The 20,514-nt window shown below is 33.8% G+C and overlaps 1 protein-coding gene across 1 annotated transcript in view; it reads left to right on the top strand.

The window, feature by feature from the left end:
• The window catches only part of CABCOCO1 (ciliary associated calcium binding coiled-coil 1), a 123,986-nt gene that overhangs the window by 12,253 nt on the left and 91,219 nt on the right, over positions 1–20,514 (top strand). The window contains exons 2-3 of the mRNA XM_047703443.1: positions 4,303–4,406; positions 9,332–9,501. Of these exons, the coding sequence (XP_047559399.1) occupies positions 4,303–4,406; positions 9,332–9,501 (274 nt within the window). The remainder of the gene's footprint in view (positions 1–4,302; positions 4,407–9,331; positions 9,502–20,514) is intronic.

A 20,514-nucleotide genomic window follows, 5' to 3' on the forward strand; every position in this document is an offset into this window, starting at 1 on the left:
AAGTCTGCTGCCAATCTAATATTTTTACCATTGTATGTTACAGACTTCTTTTCCTGGGCTGCTTTCAGGATTTTCTCTTTGTCACTAAGACTTGTACATTTAACTATTAGGTGACGGGGTGTGGACCTATTCTTATTGATTTTGAGGGGGGTTCTCTGAACCTCCTGGATTTTGATGCTTGTTTCCTTTGCCATATTGGGGAAATTCTCTCCAATAATTCTCTCCAATATACCTTCTGCTCCCCTCTCTCTTTCCTCTTCTTCTGGAATCCCAATTATTCTCTTGTTGTTTCATCTTATGGTGTCACTTATCTATCAAATTCTCCCCTCGTGGTCCAGTAGCTGTTTGTCCCTCTTTTGCTCAGCTTCTTTATTCTCTGTCATTTGTTCTTCTATATCGCTAATTCTTTCTTCTGCCTCATTTATCCTAGCAGTGAGAACCTCAATTTTTGATTGCACCTCATTAATAGCTTTTTTGATTTCAACTTGGTTAGATTTTAGTTCTTTTATTTCTCCAGAAAGGGCTTTTATATCTCCTGAGAGTGTTTCTCTAATATCTTCCATGCCTTTTTCGAGCCCGGCTAGAACCTTGAGAATCGTCATTCTGAACTCTAGATCTGACATATTACCAATGTCTGTATTGATTAGGTCCCTAGCCTTTGGTACTGCCTCTTGTTCTTTTTTTTTGTGGTGAATTTTTCCGCCTTGTCATTTTGTCCAGATAAGAGTATATGAAGGAGCAAGTAAAATACTAAAAGGGTGGCAACAACCCCAGGAAAATATGCTTTAGCCAAATCAGAAGAGATCCCAAATCGTGAGGGGGGAGAAAGGGGATAAAAAGAGGTTCAGAAAGAAAAAATAAAAATTTAAAAAAAGAAAACGAATAAAGAAAAAATATTTAAAAAGAAGAAAAAAATATATATACATATTAGATAGACTAGTTAAAAAATGTTAAAAAAAAAGAAAAGGGTAAAAAAGTTAAAAAAATTTGGCAAAAGAAGAGAAAAAAATTTGAAAAAGAAAAAAAAATTATATTAACTGCAAGGCTAAAGAATCATGGGGAGAAAGCCATGAGTTCTGTGCTTTGCTTTCTCCTCCTCTGGAATTCTGCTGCTCTCCTTGATATTGAAACTGCACTCCTTGGTAGGTGAACTTGGTCCTGGCTGGATTTCTTGTTGATCTTTGGGGAGGGGCCTGTTGTAGTGATTCTCAAGTGTTTTTGCCCCAGGTGGAGTTGCACCGCCCTTACCAGGGGCCGGGCTGAGTAATCCACTTGGGTGTGCTTTCGGGAGCTTTTGTTGCCTGAGCGCTTTCCATAGAGTTCCGAAGGACGGGAATGAAGATGGCGGCCTCCCAGTCTCCGGCCCGGAGGAGCCAAGAGCCCGGGCCCCACTCCTCAGTGTGCCCTCAGAGAACAGTGCCCAATTACTCCCGTCACCCTGGCCTCGGCCGCGCTCAGAGCTGTCCGAGCCTGGGACCAGTTCGAGGTAACCCCGAGCTGAGAGCTCACTCATTGGCTCTGTCTCTGTAGCCGGCTTCCCCGTCCTAATACCTGTAAGCTCTGCGACACTCAGGCACCCCCAATCCTTCTGTGACCCTGCGGGACCTGAGGCCACGCTGACCCCGCATGGGCTTCACCCTGGTTAAGCCTCTGGAGCGATGTCCCTCAGCGGAACAGACTTTTAAAAGTCCTGATTTTGTGCTCCATTGCTCCGCTGCTTGCCGGGAGCCGGCCCCTCCCCCCACGGTCTATCTTTCCATCGCTTTGGATTCACTTCTCCGCCAGTCCTACCTTTCAGAAAGTGGTTGATTTTCTGTTTCTAGAATTGCTGTTCTTCTTCTCTTCGATCTCCCGTTGGATTTGTAGGTGTTTGCAATCTTTAGATAAGCTATCTAGCTGATCTCCTGCTACCTGAAGTAGTCTCAGCCTTTTACTTCTCTGCCATCTTGACTCCTCCTTGTAGGTATTTTTTAAAGTTTGTAATTAACTCATTCTTTTTCGATCAGTTCCTGGATGCCGAAAGAGGACACATACAACAAGACCACAGTCCTCCATTAATAACTCCATATACCCAAGCAAAGATGAGGCTCATGCTCCTTTTCCTTTCTGAGTCTTTAGATGCTTTTACTGTATCTGCTCTCATCTCCTTGGCTTGCATTTGATTTCCATCCTGCATGAAGCAAGCACCCACTTGGCTGGTCCTGTGAGACCCACTCTGGGTCCTTGGATTTGGGTTGCCTGCATCATCTTGGTAATTATGAATTGACCCTCAGAGGAACAATGGTACCCCAAAATTAAGTCTGCACAGCACAATTTGACTTTTGGGGATTGCCTACTCTGTTGGTGTAATGCTGCTGTAATTTCTGTCTCTGTGCACCTCTGTGTAACTGGTGTATTTTCTGGGGAAAAGGAAAACTGGGAGAACTGATATGGGACCTATTCTCATTCCCTATTCTCACTCCCTGTTCATTCCCTGTGCTCTGGATTGCTTTAGTTGGCTCTGAAACTTTACTCTCACTTTAATTTTAAGACTCTCTGGTTCAGTTCTTGGACAGTTTTTCTTAAGGCTATTAGCTGGCATAAGAGACTGAATCACTCAGCTCCAAAGAAAAGGGACACTTGTTCCTTCCCATCAGAAAGTGTTTTTAGGTGACTAAGAACCCAGGGAAGTGTCAGAAGTTATTTCTTATGTAGCAGTCCCTATAGAGGAAATCTTCTACATGATAATTTATTTGTGGCTTGCCGGGAACACACACATAAGACTGATCATCCAAGTCCTCCAAGCCCCCACAGTGATTTAAGACTGTCACTGGGAGAAACCAAGACACATTTGGGGATGATCAGCCTATTGGTGACTCTCTCGGAAGTTCTTCCCATAAGCAGCATGTTTGATCCACCACATGTTTTCCCTAGTATAGAACACAGACTTCTAAGTCTTTCTTTCTTTCTCATTGCTGGGTGGATGTCTCCTAATTGTAATGATATGATGTTGGTATTGCATTGAGGATTGGTGGCCAATCCTGTTGAGGACCAAAACTCTTAGAATTAAGAAGTGGTCCTGCTATACCCCCAGTTGCACTGGGTTTTCAGCTTCTAGGGGTAAGATATATGGCATGCTGGTCACTGCCAGGTAGACATTGCGTCCTTGAATGAGACATAGTGGATATTTCAGTGAGACACGTGGCAGACTGATTACTGCTGGGTGGATGTCTGCTTGTTGGATTTCCTAGAGACATGTAATCTACCAAAACTAAAGCAATAAAAAAAGAGAGAGAGAGAGAGAAAGAGAGAAAATTTGAGCAAACCAGTTACTAGCAATGAAATTTACTCAGTATCCAAAAAATGCCCAAAAAACAAAAACCTGCGACCAGATGGCTTCACAGGCAAATTCTACCAAACATTTAAAGAAATGTTAATACCTATTCTTCTCAGACTATACCAAAAAAATACAAGAGGAAGGAAAACTCCCAAATTCCTTCTATGAAGACAGTATCACCTTGATACCCAAACCAGATAAAGACACCACAAAAAAGAGAACTACAGACCAATATCTCTCATGAGTAAAGATGCAAAAATCCTTAATATCCTTAAATCCTGTATATATAATATTATATAATATATAATAAGAATATGTGGGATATGTAATATATTATATAATATATAATAATTTATTTAACAGAATATATAATTAATTATAATTATTAACAATAATTAATATAATATATATAATTTATTATATATAGTATTATATATAATAAACTATATATAATATATGCACATTATTCAGCCATAAAAAGAATAATCCTTGTCATTCATGACAACATGGATAGAGCTAGAGAATGTAATGCTAAGTGAAATAAAGTAGAGAAAGACAAATACCATATGATTTCACTTGTATGTGTAACTTAGGAAACAAAACAAATGAACAAAGGTTAAAAAAGAGACAAACTAAAGGACAGACTCTTAACTACAGAGAATAAACTGATGGTTACTGAAGGGGAGGAGGGGGAAGTGGCATTAAAGAGTACGTTATCATGATGAAAAAAATAAATACCAAAAACGAGTTTGTTAATTGAAAGCCATCACCCAGTTTTAAATATGCATAAAAGAGAGTTTAACTAGATATTCAACTTTTGAGAGGTACCATTATTTGAAAATGAAGAGAAAAATGATTATCTAGAAGACTGTTGTGTTTCACTTTTATTTCTGATGGCAACTAGAAACTAAGCACATTTTGATATTATTGGGTTAATAATATTATTGAAATAACTCATTCCTGTTGTTTTGTTTTTGTTTTGGTAGAGAGATGCTGAATTCCAGGAACATGAAAAGATTCTGTCTCCAGATTTTCTTTCAGCTGCTCAAATCACTGAAATGCTGGCAGAGGACATAGATGGAGTTCAACAGTAAGCATTTCAATATTACAACCAAATATAAAACAGTTCTAATTCTGCATCTATAATTGATCACAATATCCTATTATATATTTTAAACTTTTTTTCTAAAGAATTGTTATTATACATGCAAATATAGATATATAGATATAGATATAGATATAGATATAGATATAGATATAGATATATCTCCAAATATATATAATCTCCAGAGTCTGGAACACCAAAATTCTCAAACAACTGACTTTTTACACTGCTCAGCTGTCGTCTTTATGCGAGAAGTGCATTTCAGACCAACATGCAAATGTTAACAGAGAATAGGGATTTATTGTTAAAAGCAGTCTTTAACATATGCTGTCTTCTACTTCTTTTCTCTTTCATTCGTAAAACTGTCAATTATGCACAGTAACCTTTAGGTCTTCTGTCTCATCGTGACAAGAATAAGTTGTTTTTTCTGTAATATTAAGAATTAATATATTTTAATACTTTGGAAATTCTGAGTATTAGCCATCCACCTGTGATTTTTATTGGATATGAAGCTATACTAAATACTCTAATTTCATGTTTTTTTTCCTAAAAATGTGAATATAACTGAAAGTATGGGAATAATTCTAATATGTACATCTCATTCTGAAGACCGTTGATTTCTATAGCAAATCATTTACGTAGAACTCTAGTCAGATATATCTAACACACAAGTTCCTAAAATGTGTTTTGAGTAATCAGTCATCTTAAAAGTTATCTTTCTCTAATAATATGAAGACTGATTGACTATAATGTGTAGAGAGCCCACTTTACACATGATGTGATGTTCTGGACTGTAATGTCTCTTCTGCAGATCAGTCATCTGGATGTTAGGAAGGTATTGTGGACCATAATGGACAAATAGAAAATGACTCTGTCAGTGGCTATCATTTGCAAATCTTTCAAATATTGTGGAATAGAGGTGATTTACTACTAAGAAGGAAATATGACAGATGTACTGGCTGGAAAAGAAATCTGAGAAGGGAAGACATATTAAGAGCAGGCAAATGACACTGGCAGGTCTTTTCCCAGGATGGTCTTCAGTTTCAGGGCCTGCAAATCTTGCTAGAAATCCTGGTATCTGTGATGTGGCCATATTGCTTACCATCTTATCTTTATAAGTATTAAGTCAATTAAAAATTTCACAGATTTTTAAACAAGTATATCATGGTAATTTTAACATTTTTATAGAAATGAATGGCCACTGGAAATTCTGAATTTTAGTATCAGAATGATTAGCAAAATTCTTTTATTAGTATCACTGATTATGCTTTAAATATTTTCCATTTCTAGATAATTCCAAATATTGATCATTAAAGTGCAAAAAATAGGTATTTCATACTAGGCAAAATAATATGATGACAGATATTTCTTAGAGTTTACAATTTATTTGTATTAAATATCAAAGATGTTATATTAAATGTAATTAATATTAAATAAAAGATAATGCAAACAAATTTTTTATATTTGTTTCGTTCTTACCACATCTTAAGTTGTACCATGTACCATACCTTGTGTGACGATCATATTTTCCCACTTAATGGTTCTCTTTGTTGCCAAATATTTAAATTCTAAAAGTATTTTTAATCTTAAGTGGTGATGTCTAGGATAAAGGAAATAACACAGAGGGTGATACAGAAGTTACTGTATAAAACAACCAGGTTCAACATGGGTTGACCTTCTAGACTGTTTCATTAATAGAATTCACCTGAAGTAATCTCAGATTTTGGATATCAATTTTGGATAAATGACAGTGTTATGTCAGGAGCTATTTCTTTGCAGAGTAATTTTTTTTAGGTTCTTTATGAGATTTTTATAATAGTAATCCTGAAATATTTGCAATCAATCATTCACTTCTCATTTAAAATAGCATTATTATAGATGGGGATTATATACTTTTCAAAATGACAGAAATATAATTAGGTACCCTGTCACCAAGTAACAGAAGTATGCCAAAATCATGCAGTCTACAAAGCTATAAACCTATTTAAATAAATTATAGGAAATCACATTTCCCTACATTTTAAAATTAAAAACTGTTTCATGAAAGCAGCCAACCAAATGAAACATTATAGTATCATTAAAACATATTTCTAGATTACATTTCAAGTAAAGTTAAACCTCTGAGTACATTTCTCATGATCTCCTAACTATTATCAAACATTCTTGCTTTTAATGTAACCCTGATTTTTTACAGATACACCCAAATCCTTTTTGAAAAAATGTTAAGGACTAAACTGAAAATAACTAAACACAGAAATAACCCTGAGAGATCTTTTTTTTTTCTTTTTTTCTTAAAGATGTTATTTATTTATTTGACAGACAGAGATCACAAGTAAGCAGAGAGGCAGGCAGAGAGAGAGGAAGTGAAGCAGACTCCCCGCTGAGCAGAGAGTCCGCTGCGGGGCTCTATCCCAGGATGCTTGGGATCATGACCTGAGCTGAAGGCAGAGGCTTTAACCCACTGAGCCACCCAGGTGCTCCTGAGAGATCTTTTAATAACCTTCCATAACTGGGCTTCCATGAGCTGTTCAGCTCTTGCCTTAAGGCTTATTTCTGAATATCATCATATTAAAAAAAAAAAATAAGATGCATTCCAATTTCAAGAGCATGTAGAAATAATGTAATACCTTTCCTGGGCTTCTTGATGAGATGAAGTAGATCGTTACATCACCTGTCACTATAGTAAAACTTCCTAAGTCCCAGTTAAGCATCTTTTTTTCCCCCATAGTCTCTAATGCCACAACTATAGCCTTCTCTCCTCTCCCATGTCCCATTTTCCCTTATCCCCAGACGAAAAACTTAAAGATTTGCCAGTAAAATGCATGGAACCTTTGCATTCAAATTGCAGCAGCTTCTTGCTCCAGATGCTTCCCTGCATAACCTCCTTTGGGGTGAAATATGTGAGCTGAGAGTAGAAATGGTAAATATTCAGCCCTGCAATTCAAGTTGATGGTTAAGATTCAAATGGTACTAGGGAAGGTGGTGGAGGGGGGATGGGGAAGAGCAAAGATAGAGGTGGTCAAAGAAGTTTCATTAAAATACCCTTGGACAAATAGTTGGCTTCATTTACATATAATCAGACACTGAAAAATGAAAATTAAAAGCAAAGAGCACATCAACTATTTAAGTCAAATATTTAATTTTTTTTTAAGGAACAGCATGGAGATGGCAGATAAAATGTACAGTTAGAAGGAAGACTAACTGTTGGGAATAAAATGTTCAGAGATATTTGACTCCAGAGTTGATTGACTCAAGTCCTCATTGTATCATCAAGAAATTTATAATTTTAGAATTGATTTTTCTTATGACTATAAGATGGCTACCAGTAGCAATCAAACATACTTATTTACTCTTGTATTTTTGTCCCACAGAATAAAATAAACCTCATCCTTAGGAATTAGAACAATTTAGGAGAGTGCCCCCCACAGACCAGTAGTTACTATAGAAAATGCCATATATTAAATACCATTATATTGCATTATGGGAAGAGGGGAGATTATCTTAATTGGTTTAGAGGAATCAGAACTTACTTTTGTGGTTGAGGTCTACCTTGACACCACTGTAGATGAGATGGAAGTTAGTGGTTAAATACATCAGCTTAATTTTTTCCCAAATTTGCTTCATCCTGTTGTATATATTCTGATTATAGAACCTATTTCAATATTATGAATAATAAGGACTTCCTTTTTTGAAAATGGCAGTATAAAGTTGTCACACACCCACACACAGTCCTTCAGAAATCACATATAAGCAACAAGGAAATACCAATAACTTCTTTATCCAAACAAGGAGAATGCTATATGTCCAAACCACAAAATAGAGGAAGACTGCAGAAGCATTATAGTTCAAGCAGAAATGGAAGAGAAAGAATGAGAAAGATACACAAAGTTGAAGATCTTAGAGTGAGTTAAAAAACGTAATTATTCTCCTAGGTGAGAAGAAAACCCTGAAGTGCTATTTCAAGAACACTTGTTTGCAATAACAGGACAAGGATATACAGGCTTAGAACAGATAATTCCCATGTTTACAAGAAATAGATTGTTTATGTGATGGTAATGAGAACCCATCCTACTTTTTTTTTCCTTTCCCCCACTAATTGAAAAAAGAGTAAAAAACTAGAATAAATGACACAAACTTATTCTGTACAGAAAATAGCTTGTCACATGGCCAAGTCTGAGTAAAAAAAACAAGGAATATGCATACAAAACAATTTTAAGAAAAAAAAGTAATTAAAGAATAGGGAGAAAAAAACTGGCAAGAAAGAAAATACAACCAAGTGAATATAGCCATGAGCAGAAAAGAAAATAGTCAAACATTTATCATGAATTTAAAAAGACAACCTATGAAGCAACCACAACAAGAGTATAAAATAGAGATATAAAAACTCAAGGAAGAGATAACAAGAAATAAAAGGTAATAAAGCATGTAAAAAGACAGAGTAGAAAAGAGAGAGCTCTGTAAACAGCCCAAGGGGCAATTAACATTGCTGAAAACACTAAGGGACCTAGAAGACGGTATTGAGAAAAGTATAAAAAATGAAAAGGAAATGATTTGGAAAAAAAATTTGAAGGTTAATAGAAAATTATAGCATAGACAAAATGAGTTGCTGTACTTCAAAGACAAAAGAAGGAAGAAGAGGAAGAAGGTGAGAAGGAGAATTACAAGAGACCAAATGGAAGAAGAAGACCAACAAGAGTGCTGACTCTTGCTCTCTTTATCTCTTCTTCCTCTTCCTTCTCTCTGTTTTCCTTTTGAATGTCATTGTGGACTTAGAATTTTGATATAACTATGAATATTTTTAGATTTAGGGCATTATAGAATTTTCATTCAAGAAAGCTGAGTTTTCAAAACTTAGAAAAGGATCTGTGCATTAATCTGGTTTTAATGTCTGGATTTTCTTTTTGTTACAGAAAATTGAAAAAGTTTTTGAATTTCAAAAACCTTCACACCTGTCTAAAGGAAGCCATTCTACTAGATTATTATGTATCTGGATTTTTGTGGGCTAGAGGAATGGAATTTTCTGTTATTCAATATTCAAAATTTATGACTTTACTAGATATGTTACTTCATAATCTTAGAAGTAAGTACATTATTTTTTATTTTTTTAAAGAAAATTTAGTCCACTATCTAAATTAATGTTCTTAAGCAAAAGTTTCTAATTTTCTTGTAATTCCTTCAGTGAAAATTATAGGGTTTTTTTCTGGGTAGAGCAAAGATATATAGTTCAACCCTCCTTAGTTGTGAAATTTCAAACAGTATTTAATAGGCTAAAGTTCTCTTAATTAACTTGCCAAAGATATGTTAACTTCATTTTAAAATCTTATCAATGCTGTATGTCCCCAAAATGTCATGTAGTTCACATTTATTTAGGTATTTTTTTCATTGTTTGAACTGTTTTCATTTTATCTTACCTACAAGTATTACTGGGATATCTCATAAATGACTAATGAGAGGAGGTACTTAAGTTGATATCTAAACCCCATTAAATAGACATTACTCACATACACTTAGATTTTGTGACATTTTTTCTTATATAACTTTGGAATGAGTTACTATAGGAAATTTGGAAATTCTTCCTTAGAGCACTTTTCAGTTGATTTTTTTTTTCAGAATAAATACAATTGTTTTTTGGAATAAAGAAAAGAAAGAAATCTATCACTGATATATTGCCAACTCTGTGTGCTAGCATTAGTTTGGTTCTAATCTTTAACATGCATTATTGAACCTCAGAGCAACTCCTGCCTGGGAGGTATTATAACCACTACCTCAGTAGGTTAACCATCTGCCTTCAGCTCAAGTCATGATCCCAGTCTCCTAGGATCAGGCCCTTGTCAGGCTGCCTGTTCAGTGGGGAGTCTGCTTGTCCCTCTCGCCTGCTCATGCTCTCTTTCTTTCTCTCTCTCTCTCTCAAATAAATAAGTAAAATCTTTAAAAAGCAAAAAGATAAATAATTGTACCAATAGAAGAAAAAATAATTAAACGTGATAATGAAACTAATTTGTATGATATTAACTGATCAGATAGACTTTGGTTGTTTTTTTCCCTAATGAGGAAATGGACAAATATTTATAGAATCCTTGAGAACTACATGTCTCTAAACAGTAATCTTTCAACACCATTGCCAAAATTACTTGGCAAACAAGGAACCATGTAACTCTCAACTTACATGGAAAATAATAATAAATAGATGCCAACTATAAGATGAAATAGATATTGAGATTATATGTTAAAGACTGAAACTGGTATTACAAAAGTGCTTAAATGAACAACCGTGAACATCCTTGAAATAAATTTTAAAAAGAATCATGAAAAAAAATGGAAGGTATAAAGAAGAAATAAATGGAAATTTTGGAACAAATTATACAATAACCGAAATTAAAATCTCATTAGATAGAAATAATAGCAAAATGGAGAAGAGACAAAAAAATCAGTGAACTTGAACATAGAGTGATAGCAATTATCTAATCTGAACAATACAGAGAAAAAAAGATTGGCAAACAAATGAATAAAACCTCAGGGACCTGTGAGAAAATTAAAGTTCTAATATACATATTGTTAGAGTCTCAGAAAGACCACAGAAAGAGTATGTGCTAAACAAACATTTGAAGAAATAATGACTGAAAACTTTCCAAAGTTGGCAAAAGGCATAAATTTATAAATTCAGGAGGCTGATTGGACTACAGAGAGACTAAACCAAAAGAAAAACACCATCCACCAATTGGGTCTATTTGACATTTACAGAACAGTCCACCCAAAAACAGAATAGGCATTGTTTTCAAATGCACATGGAATATTCATCAAGGTGGACCGTATTCTGGGTCATACAACAATCTTAAATTTAAAATAATTGAAATCATACAAATATGTTGTCTGATCACAAAGGGATTGAACAAGAAATTAATAGCAGAAATATACCAGGAAAATCTTCAAACACATATTAAACAATACAATTCTAAGTAGTATGTGGGTCTCCTATATCTAAACAGATACTAGAAAAGATATGTAAGTAAAAATAGTTCATGAAAATTTATGTGGTACAGCTGAGTCAATGATAAGAGGGAAGTTTATGTCATTAAATACTTATATTAGAAAAAATCTAAAAATAATCTAAACTTAAACCTTAGGAAGCCAATTTTAAAAATAAGCAGAAATCAAGAAGGAAAGAAAGATATACTAAAGAACAGGAATCAATGAAATTGAAAAAAAAAAGCGCAATAGACAAAATCAATGAAACCAAAATCTGGATATTTGAAAATATCAATAAAACTGATAAACATGAAGCAAAACTTGACTAAGGAAGAAAAAAGATACAAGGCACAGATTGTCATTATCAGGGATAAAAAAGAGGAGGCTTTCACTACAGATTCTGTATACATTAACAGAATATTAGGAAAAAACTACTTATGTACATAAATTAGGAAACAAAAAGGAAATGAACCAAATCCTCCAAAACCACAAACCAGCAAATCTTGTGCAAGATGAAATAGATAACATGATATAGTCATAACTATTTAAGTGATTGACTTATTTAACCTTTAGGAAAAGATCTCCAGGTCTAGATATTTTCACTGGAAAAATTCTATCAAACATTTAATGAAGAAATGCCACCAATTATACATAATCTATTCCAGAAATAGTAGAAGAAAGAATTCTTCCTAATTTATTTTATGGGGCTAGAATTATCTTCATAGCAAAACCTGACAAAGACAGTGTGAAAGAGAGAGAGAGAGAGAGAAGAAGGTGGAGGAGGAGAAAAAGGAGAGGGAGGGAGAGGAGGAAGAGAGCAGCAACGATAGCAAAAGGAGGAGGAGGAGAATCTACAGACCAACATCCTTCATGAACATAAACAAAAAATTTTTCAACAAAACATCAAAATGAATCAAGCAACCTATAAAAAGAATAGTACACATGACCAGTTGGGGTTTATCCCAGAAATCAATGCTGGTTCAATATTTGAAAATCTCATCAATGTAAATATTCTAAAGAAGAAAAGCCACATGATCATATAAATATATGCAGAGAAAGCATTTGACTAAATACGACATCCATTCATAATTTTAGAAAAGAGTTAGAAAACTGAGAAAAGAAGCGATATTCTTCAACGTCATAAAAGACATGCACAACAAACCTAAACCAGTTGTTACACTTAGTGGTGAAAGACCAGATGCTTGTCCTGTAAGATCAGAGTCAAGGCAAGAATGTCTACTCTCACCACTCCTATTCAACACAACTGAAAGAAAGTCTTAGCAGTAAGTGCAATAGAGTAAGAAAAAGAAATAGAGGAGAAGGAGAAAATAAAACAGTCCCTGTTCTCAGATGAAAGGATTGTCTATATAAAAAATTAAACAGAATTTTAAAAAATCCTAGAACTAATAAGATTGCAAGAATAAGATAAAACACAAAAGTCAATTGTATTTCAATGCTCTAGCAATATACATTGTATACCAGAATTTTAATAAATAACATTACTTACAATAGTTCAAAAAATAAAAAATAAGCATAAATCTAACAAAAATGTACAAGATCTGTATACTAAAAAACTACAAAATGATGATAAAAGAAATGAAAGAAAACCTAAATAAACAAAAAACTTACTGTGTTGTTGGATTAGAAGTTTCCACATGCTAAAGATGTCAGTTTTTCCCAAATTGATCTGTAGATTTAATGCAATGTCAATCTAAATTCTGGCAGGATTTTTCTCTATACATACCCAAGCTGATTTCTAAATTTATATGGAATGGCTAAGGAATTAGAATGGCTAAAACAACTTCAAAAATAAGGATAAAGCTCCAAAAAAGCATACACCCAATTTTAAGGCTTACTGTAAAGTTACAATAATAAAGTCAATGTTGAATTAGTGAAGGGATAAAAGCATAGCTCAATGAAACAGAAGAAACAGAATTCAGAAATACACTGATACAAAAGTGGTCATCTGATTTTTTTAATAAATATGTAAAAGCAATTCAACAGAACAGAGTAGTCTTTTCAACAAATGTTGGAATGATTTCTGTCTATATTGAAAAAATATATAGCTCAGCCTAAGCATTTTATTTGATACAATTAGCTCTAAATGGATCATAGGCATAAAGTTAGAATGCAAAGCTATAAATTTTTTAGAAGAAAATTGGGAGAAAATCTTCATGACCTAGGGTTTTACAAGAATTTCTTAGACATGACCCCCAGAACATGATGCATATAGGAAAAAAAAATGATAAATTAGACTTCATAAAATTATAATACTTTTGTTTTATGAAAAGTCACTGTTAAAAGAATGGACAAGCTACAGATAGGGAAAAATATCTGTAAATCACATATTGACAAAAGACATGTCTCTGTAACATATAAAGAGCTCTCAAAACAATAAGAAAACAAATAATCCTATTAAAAATAGGCAAAGCTATCAAAAGGCATAACTCATGTCAACCAAGAGGAAAACGTTAGACAAACCCAAACTGAGGAACATTGTGCAAACTATCTGACTGGTACCTCCCAATCTGGCAAGGTTATCAAAAATAGGAAAAGATTGAGAAATGTTCACTCTAGGGGAACCTCAGGAGACAGGACTACTAAATATAATGTGATATCATAGATGGGATGCTTGAAATTTCTTATTCTTTTTCTAGAATATTAAGTAAAAATTGAGGAAATCTAATAATAATTTTAAAAATATATATGTAGAAAAAGAAAGGGATTTAATGAAAGCAAAATATATATGCACTCTAACAAAAAACTATTTAAGAATAAACTTTAAAAAGAAATGTACAAGTCCTATATGAAAAAACTTCATAACTTTTAAAGGTCACAAGGAAGTTTTCTACATTTGGAAAAACCTTACAACATTCTTGGAAGCACTCCACATCATAAAGAAGCTAAATCTCTCTAAATTAATATATAATATTAGTATTTCAATAAAAATGCCAACAGTTTTTTGTTGTTGATGTTTTTGCCTGGGGTGACTTACTAGGCAAGATGATTCTAAAAAAATATGGAAAGTAAGCAAATACAAATTGTCTTTAAAAACTGTAATAAACCATAACATATCTTGTTATTAGCAGTAGAATTATTAATAGTAGTGTTATAAAATCTCAAATATTTGAACACAGTGGTTAATGACCAAACAGACCAAAAGAACACAATGGAAAGTGTAGAAATAGACCCAAGCATTGGAATTCAGTATTTGATAGAATGACATCTTAAATCTATGATGAAAATATGTACTATTCAATAAATAATATTGTGTCCATCTAGAAAATTATATAATTGAATCCAACCGTCTTTCTGTCCATAAACCAAAATATATTTCAAGTGGGTCACCTTTTTACTTAAATATAAAATAATTAGAACTATAAAAATGTTGTAGGAAAATATGAATTAATTTCTTACAACCTTGGGTGGGGAAAACCTTTATAAATATGCCTCAGAATTCCAAAGACATAAAGACAAAGATAATTAAAGTTGATATATAAAAGTAAAAGTCTACAAAGAAAAAAATACCAAAAGAAAAATTAAAAGAATAAGTAACTTGTTGCATCGCAGACACCAGCAAACTATTAAGTTCTATAATATAAAAAGAGCATGCAGAAGCAAGAAGAAGAAGACCAATAATGCAATAGAAGAACAAGCCAAGGATATGACTAAATAAATACAAGATTTTTTTTTTAAAGATTGGATTTATTTGAGAGAGAGGGAGAGAGCGCACGCGCATGCACACACACACACACACACACACACACACACACACACTCAGACCCGTAAGTTGGGGGAGAGGCACAGGGAAACAGAGAAAGAATCAGAAGCAGACTCCCCACTGAGTGCAGAGCCTGACACTGGGCTGAATTGTGAGATCATAACCTGACCTGAAACTAAGAGTCTGAAGCTTAACAGACTGAGCCACCCAGGTACCCCAAAACAACTGATTCTTAAACAAATGAAAAATTTAATATTAAAGATAAAAAGGAAAATCTTAATTAAAACTACATAGAAATGTCATTTGTCATATATCAGATTGACAAAACTGTAAAATTTTGGTATCATTTTGAGCTGTCAAAGCTATGAGAAAATAGGTACTATCTTATATTACTAAAGGAATATGTATATAAATCCCCCCCATGAAGTTTAGGTTAGCAGCTATCTATCAAATTTACAAATATACTGTCCCCTTTGACCCAGCAATTCTACATTTGGGAATTTATCCTATATATCCACTTACACACGTGTATGTAAAGTCATCAGTTGCAGTAATGTTTGTAAAAGCAAAAACTTAGAAATATCACCTGGAGACATTAGCATGACTCATGTTTAACATAATGTAGATACAGATGTATAGTTGTATATCAAGTTTACACATATATGCTTCTTAGCTCTGTCCATGGAGAGGGCCTAGAAGCAATGACATCCAGTATTAATGAGCATACCCAGGATCCAGGTCTTGCTTTATAATTTAATTCTCCAATAAAAGAAACCAGAGCTCCTTAGAGAAATGGCTGATTGTAGACCTGGAGCAGGGAACATAGAAGATGAGCCTGGGGCATATTGTAGTGACTAAGAGTAAGTGCTCAAAAAATCAAAATGCTGGTGGTATGTCAATGGAATAGAGGAGACAACTGAAAAGATTCCAGTGTCCCAAGTTGGAATAATTTGAACAAAATAACATAGTGTATTGAATTATAGTCCAAAGTATAAAATTAACATCTGTAACTCCATACTGATACAAATCAATGATTAGTATAAATAATCAACTGGGTAACATACAAATTCCTAATACAGAATTCCTAATAATTTATGTAGATAATTCACCTTCCAGAAGTTAAAGCACAATTCTTCACCCTTTCAGTATGAGCTATACAGTGACTTCTTCCAAAGAGGACAGTGTGGGAAGTGGGAAAAACTGGAACTCTACAGCAGAGAAGTCAAATAAATACGGTTTCAACCAGGTGACTAAGGCTGACATCGTTAATGAAGAGCCATGTCAAATATCATATGCCCTTGATATAATGTGATAAGAATGGCACAGTGGTTTTTCTCCCCCAAATCCTTAACCCCTGTCTAATCATGAGAAAAATGTAGACAAACCCAAATTTAAGGACTTACTACAATATTTCCAACTCATACCTCTCAAAACTGTCAAAGCTATCAAAACCCGGGCAAGTCCGAGAACCCGTAGGGTCTAAGGAGACATAATGACTGAATGTAATTTGATATCCTGAATGGGATCTTAAGACAGAAAAAAAGACTTCAATAGAAACTAAAAAATAAAGAAATCCAAAGAAAGTATGAACTCAGACAATAATAAAGTATCAATATTTGTTCATTAGTTGTGTCAAATGTACCACAGTGATGTTAGCAATATGGGAAACTGTCTGGGGTATATGGGAACTCTCTGTGATATTACTCAAACTTTTCTCTCAAGCTAAAACTACTCTGAAATTAAAAGCTTATCAGTAGGGATTAACTCATCCCTAACTATGCAACTATAAAAATAAAAGAGTGAGGATGTTTTCTGGGTATGATATGGGGAATTGTAGATTGTTATTGAGTAAGACAAGGTGTAGAATTGTGTGCTTTTGTGTATGAAAGACAAATGTGAAGAATTTATGTGTTATATATACAAAGAATACTAAGAAGATACAGAAAAGAAAACTAATAAAAACTTTCCATAGGTATCTAAAATATACAAAGAACACCTACAACTCAATAAAACAAAAATAAATAACCCAACTTAAAAATAGGCAAAAGACTTGAATAGATATTTCTCCTCAGAAGATATTCAGAAGGCTAACAGGTTTATGAAAATATCAGTAGTCATTATGGAAATGCAGACTCAAACCACAGTGAAATACCACTCCATGACTGTTAGAATGGCCATCATCAGAAAACAAGAGATGACAAATGCTGGCATGAATGTGAACAAAAAGGAAGCCTTGTGCATTGTTGGTGGGATTGTAAACTGGTACAACCACTATGGAAAACAATATGCAGTTTCCTCAAAAAATTAAAAATAGAACAACCGTATGACCTGGCAATCCCACTTCTGAGAATATATCCAAAGGGAACAACAACACTAACTCAAAAAGATATCTGCATCCTCATTTTGGCATTATTTAGGATAGTCAAGATGTGGGAACAACCTAAGTGTCTATTGATGAGTGAGTAAATAAAGAAGTTGTGGTATATATATAATAATGGAATGATATTCACCCATAAAAACTAAAAAATTCCTACCATGTGTGACAACATGGATGGAACTTGAAGGCATTATGCAAAATGAAATGTCAGACCAAGAAAGACAAATACCGTACAATCATACATGTAGAATTTAAAATGAAAAAAACAAAGAAACAAAACACCAAAGCTATAGAAAAGATCAGACTTGTGTTTACCAGAGGTGGAAGGTGGTCAAGTTACAGACTTCCAATTACAAAATAAGTACTAAGGATGTAATGAACATGATGACTACAGTTAGCACCACTGTGTGGTATAAAAGAAAGTTATTAAGAGAGTAAATCCTAAGAGTTCTCATCACAAGGAAAAATTTTCCCCTCTATCTTCTTTCCTTTCTTTTCTTTTTATTGTATCTAAATGAGATGTATATTAGCTAAAGCCATGGCAGCCACCATCTCACAATAAATCATACTGTGTTGCCTTAAACTTACACAGTGACATATGTCAATTATATCTCAACAACACTGGGGGAAATTTTTTTGTAGGGAAGGGTGTGGGAACTGAGCATGTGTGCGACAAAGGTTAAGGAAGACTTTTTACAATGTATTTCACATATGGTTTTTGAACCATGTGAATGTATCACCTATGCAAAAATTAAATTGTAAAAAAGAATATATGATGTGAACAGTCCTATGGTTTGCAAACTTTAAACTGAGTGTTCACAAACTAGAAACAGAATAAAGAAAAGTAAAACATTTTCATGAATCTCACATTCCAAATTTGACAAGATATTTCCATTTTAAATTTTTTCCATCACTTACAACTGACTCAAAATATTTCTTTTAGGTGAAATTTTATATTGTTGATATCAGTTCAAAAATGAATTTTAAAAACTTGAGCAGGATCCATCCATTTACTCATAAACTAGGAGAGAGTGAAAGTGCACATATAAAACTCAAGCAGGAAAAAAAAGTCAGGGATCTAGTTTTTCATTTAGAAAGGAAAAAGAAATCCTCTCAAACTTTTAAACCTAACAAGGTTATAACTATCATGAGAAAAGAATATAATTTTAGCCAAGCATGCCAGAGAAAGAGGAAAAGTCTGTTTATACTTAAACTAAAAGGTGGTAGAGTCCTGAGCCCACAGTGAACATTCCCATCCAGCAATATTTTAATAGAAAAAGCTACAGAGAACATAGTTGGGGCTGTTAGTTGTAGCATGGTTGCCCATTAATAAAACTCCAGTGAGGAACTGCATTTTCTACTGATTGAGTTTCTGATCTGTTTCTACTGATTCAGTTTCTGATCTGTTCCTTGTCTCAAGCTTGTGCTACAAGGCATACTGCAGACAACCCACCTAGAATCAGAGTGAATCAAGCTAAAAGATTATGCAACATGGGATATATACAGTTCTCTCACTAATACACATTTTGGGGAGCCTGTGTGTGGCATAGTCGTTTGAGCATCCAACTCTTGGTTTCCACTTAGGTCCTGATCTCATTATCCTGAGATCAAGCCCCAAGTCTGGCTCCGTGCTCAGCATGAAGTCTGCTTGAAGATTCTCTTTCTGTTTCCCTCTGCCCCTCCTGCTCCTGTTCTCTCTCTCAATCCATCTCTCTCAAATAAATATATAAATAAATCTTCAAACAAACTAACTAACTAACAAAAAACCAGTATACATTTTTAGATTTAGTTTTTCTAGAGCCTGACCAAGAACAAAGCTGTCAAGTATTAGATTATTTGACCTCTGTCCAGGTCCATAGGCTTAGATTTATTCCATTATATATAACACGAATATTAGCAAATAACCATAGGATACTTTTTAGTTCTATGAAATTGAATTGTTTCCCCTTAATTAAGAATGATAATAATAGGTAACATTTGGGTAGGATTAACTTGCACCAGTTATCGTGCATTTGCTTTCCAAATTCTGTCTCATTTAATTCACACACAACCTTGAAATAGTTCTATTATTCTCCCCATTTAAAAAATTTTTTAAAAAGTAATTGAGATTTAGAAAGATTAAATAACTCTTTGAAGTCACAAGCATCAGCCACTGTGAGTGAGAAACTCACCCTTCCTACTACTATATCAAATGTTGCCAACTTTATGCTAATTCTAGAAAACACTATACATACGTAATATACTAGTGTACATAGCATTTCAGTTTCCCAAGTATTTGGCATGCATGTCTTATTTGATCCTCACAACAGCACTATAATTTTGAAAATTGGTCTTATTCTACATTTATAGATACAGAAAATGAAACTCAGCTCACCTAGCTAGTAAGTTAGGGGTAGTTAGCAGTTATAAGGTACCATCTTAAGTCTTCCAACGAATTATGACTAGCATGCTCTTCCATTACTGTAAATTTTTGAAGATAAATTTTATTTCTAACAGAACTTACTATTTATTTTATTTTTTTTAATTTTTTTTTTAAGATCTATTTATTTATTTGACAGACAGAAATCACAAGGAGGCAGAGAGGCAGGCAGAGAGAGAGGAGGAAGCAGGCTCCCCGCGGAGCAGAGAGCCCGATGCGGGACTCGATCCCAGGACCCTGAGATCATGACCTGAGCCGAAGGCAGAGGCTTTAACCCACTGAGCCACCCAGGCGCCCCAGAACTTACTATTTAAAAGGTTTAATCTTTCACATTTTAATCACATCACTAAATGTGGTTTTTAAAAGAGCAAATATTTCAGTTAGATAAGTGAAATGATAACTTTCTTAATTTTTAAAGCCATTATATATAGAAAGACATTAGACATAGAAAAACAGTTTTAAAGTGTCAATTATATTGCAACTTAAGGAAATAGTCATATAAGTGTATTTTTGTGCTTGATAAGTATAATTACATCTGGAATTATAATCAATTATCTAAGAATTTCTTTTTTCTCTGCATCTCTAATTAATACCATTTTAGTAATAAAAT

Source organism: Lutra lutra, chromosome 14 (assembly GCF_902655055.1).
Source record: "Lutra lutra chromosome 14, mLutLut1.2, whole genome shotgun sequence".
Lineage (NCBI taxonomy): Eukaryota > Metazoa > Chordata > Mammalia > Carnivora > Mustelidae > Lutra > Lutra lutra.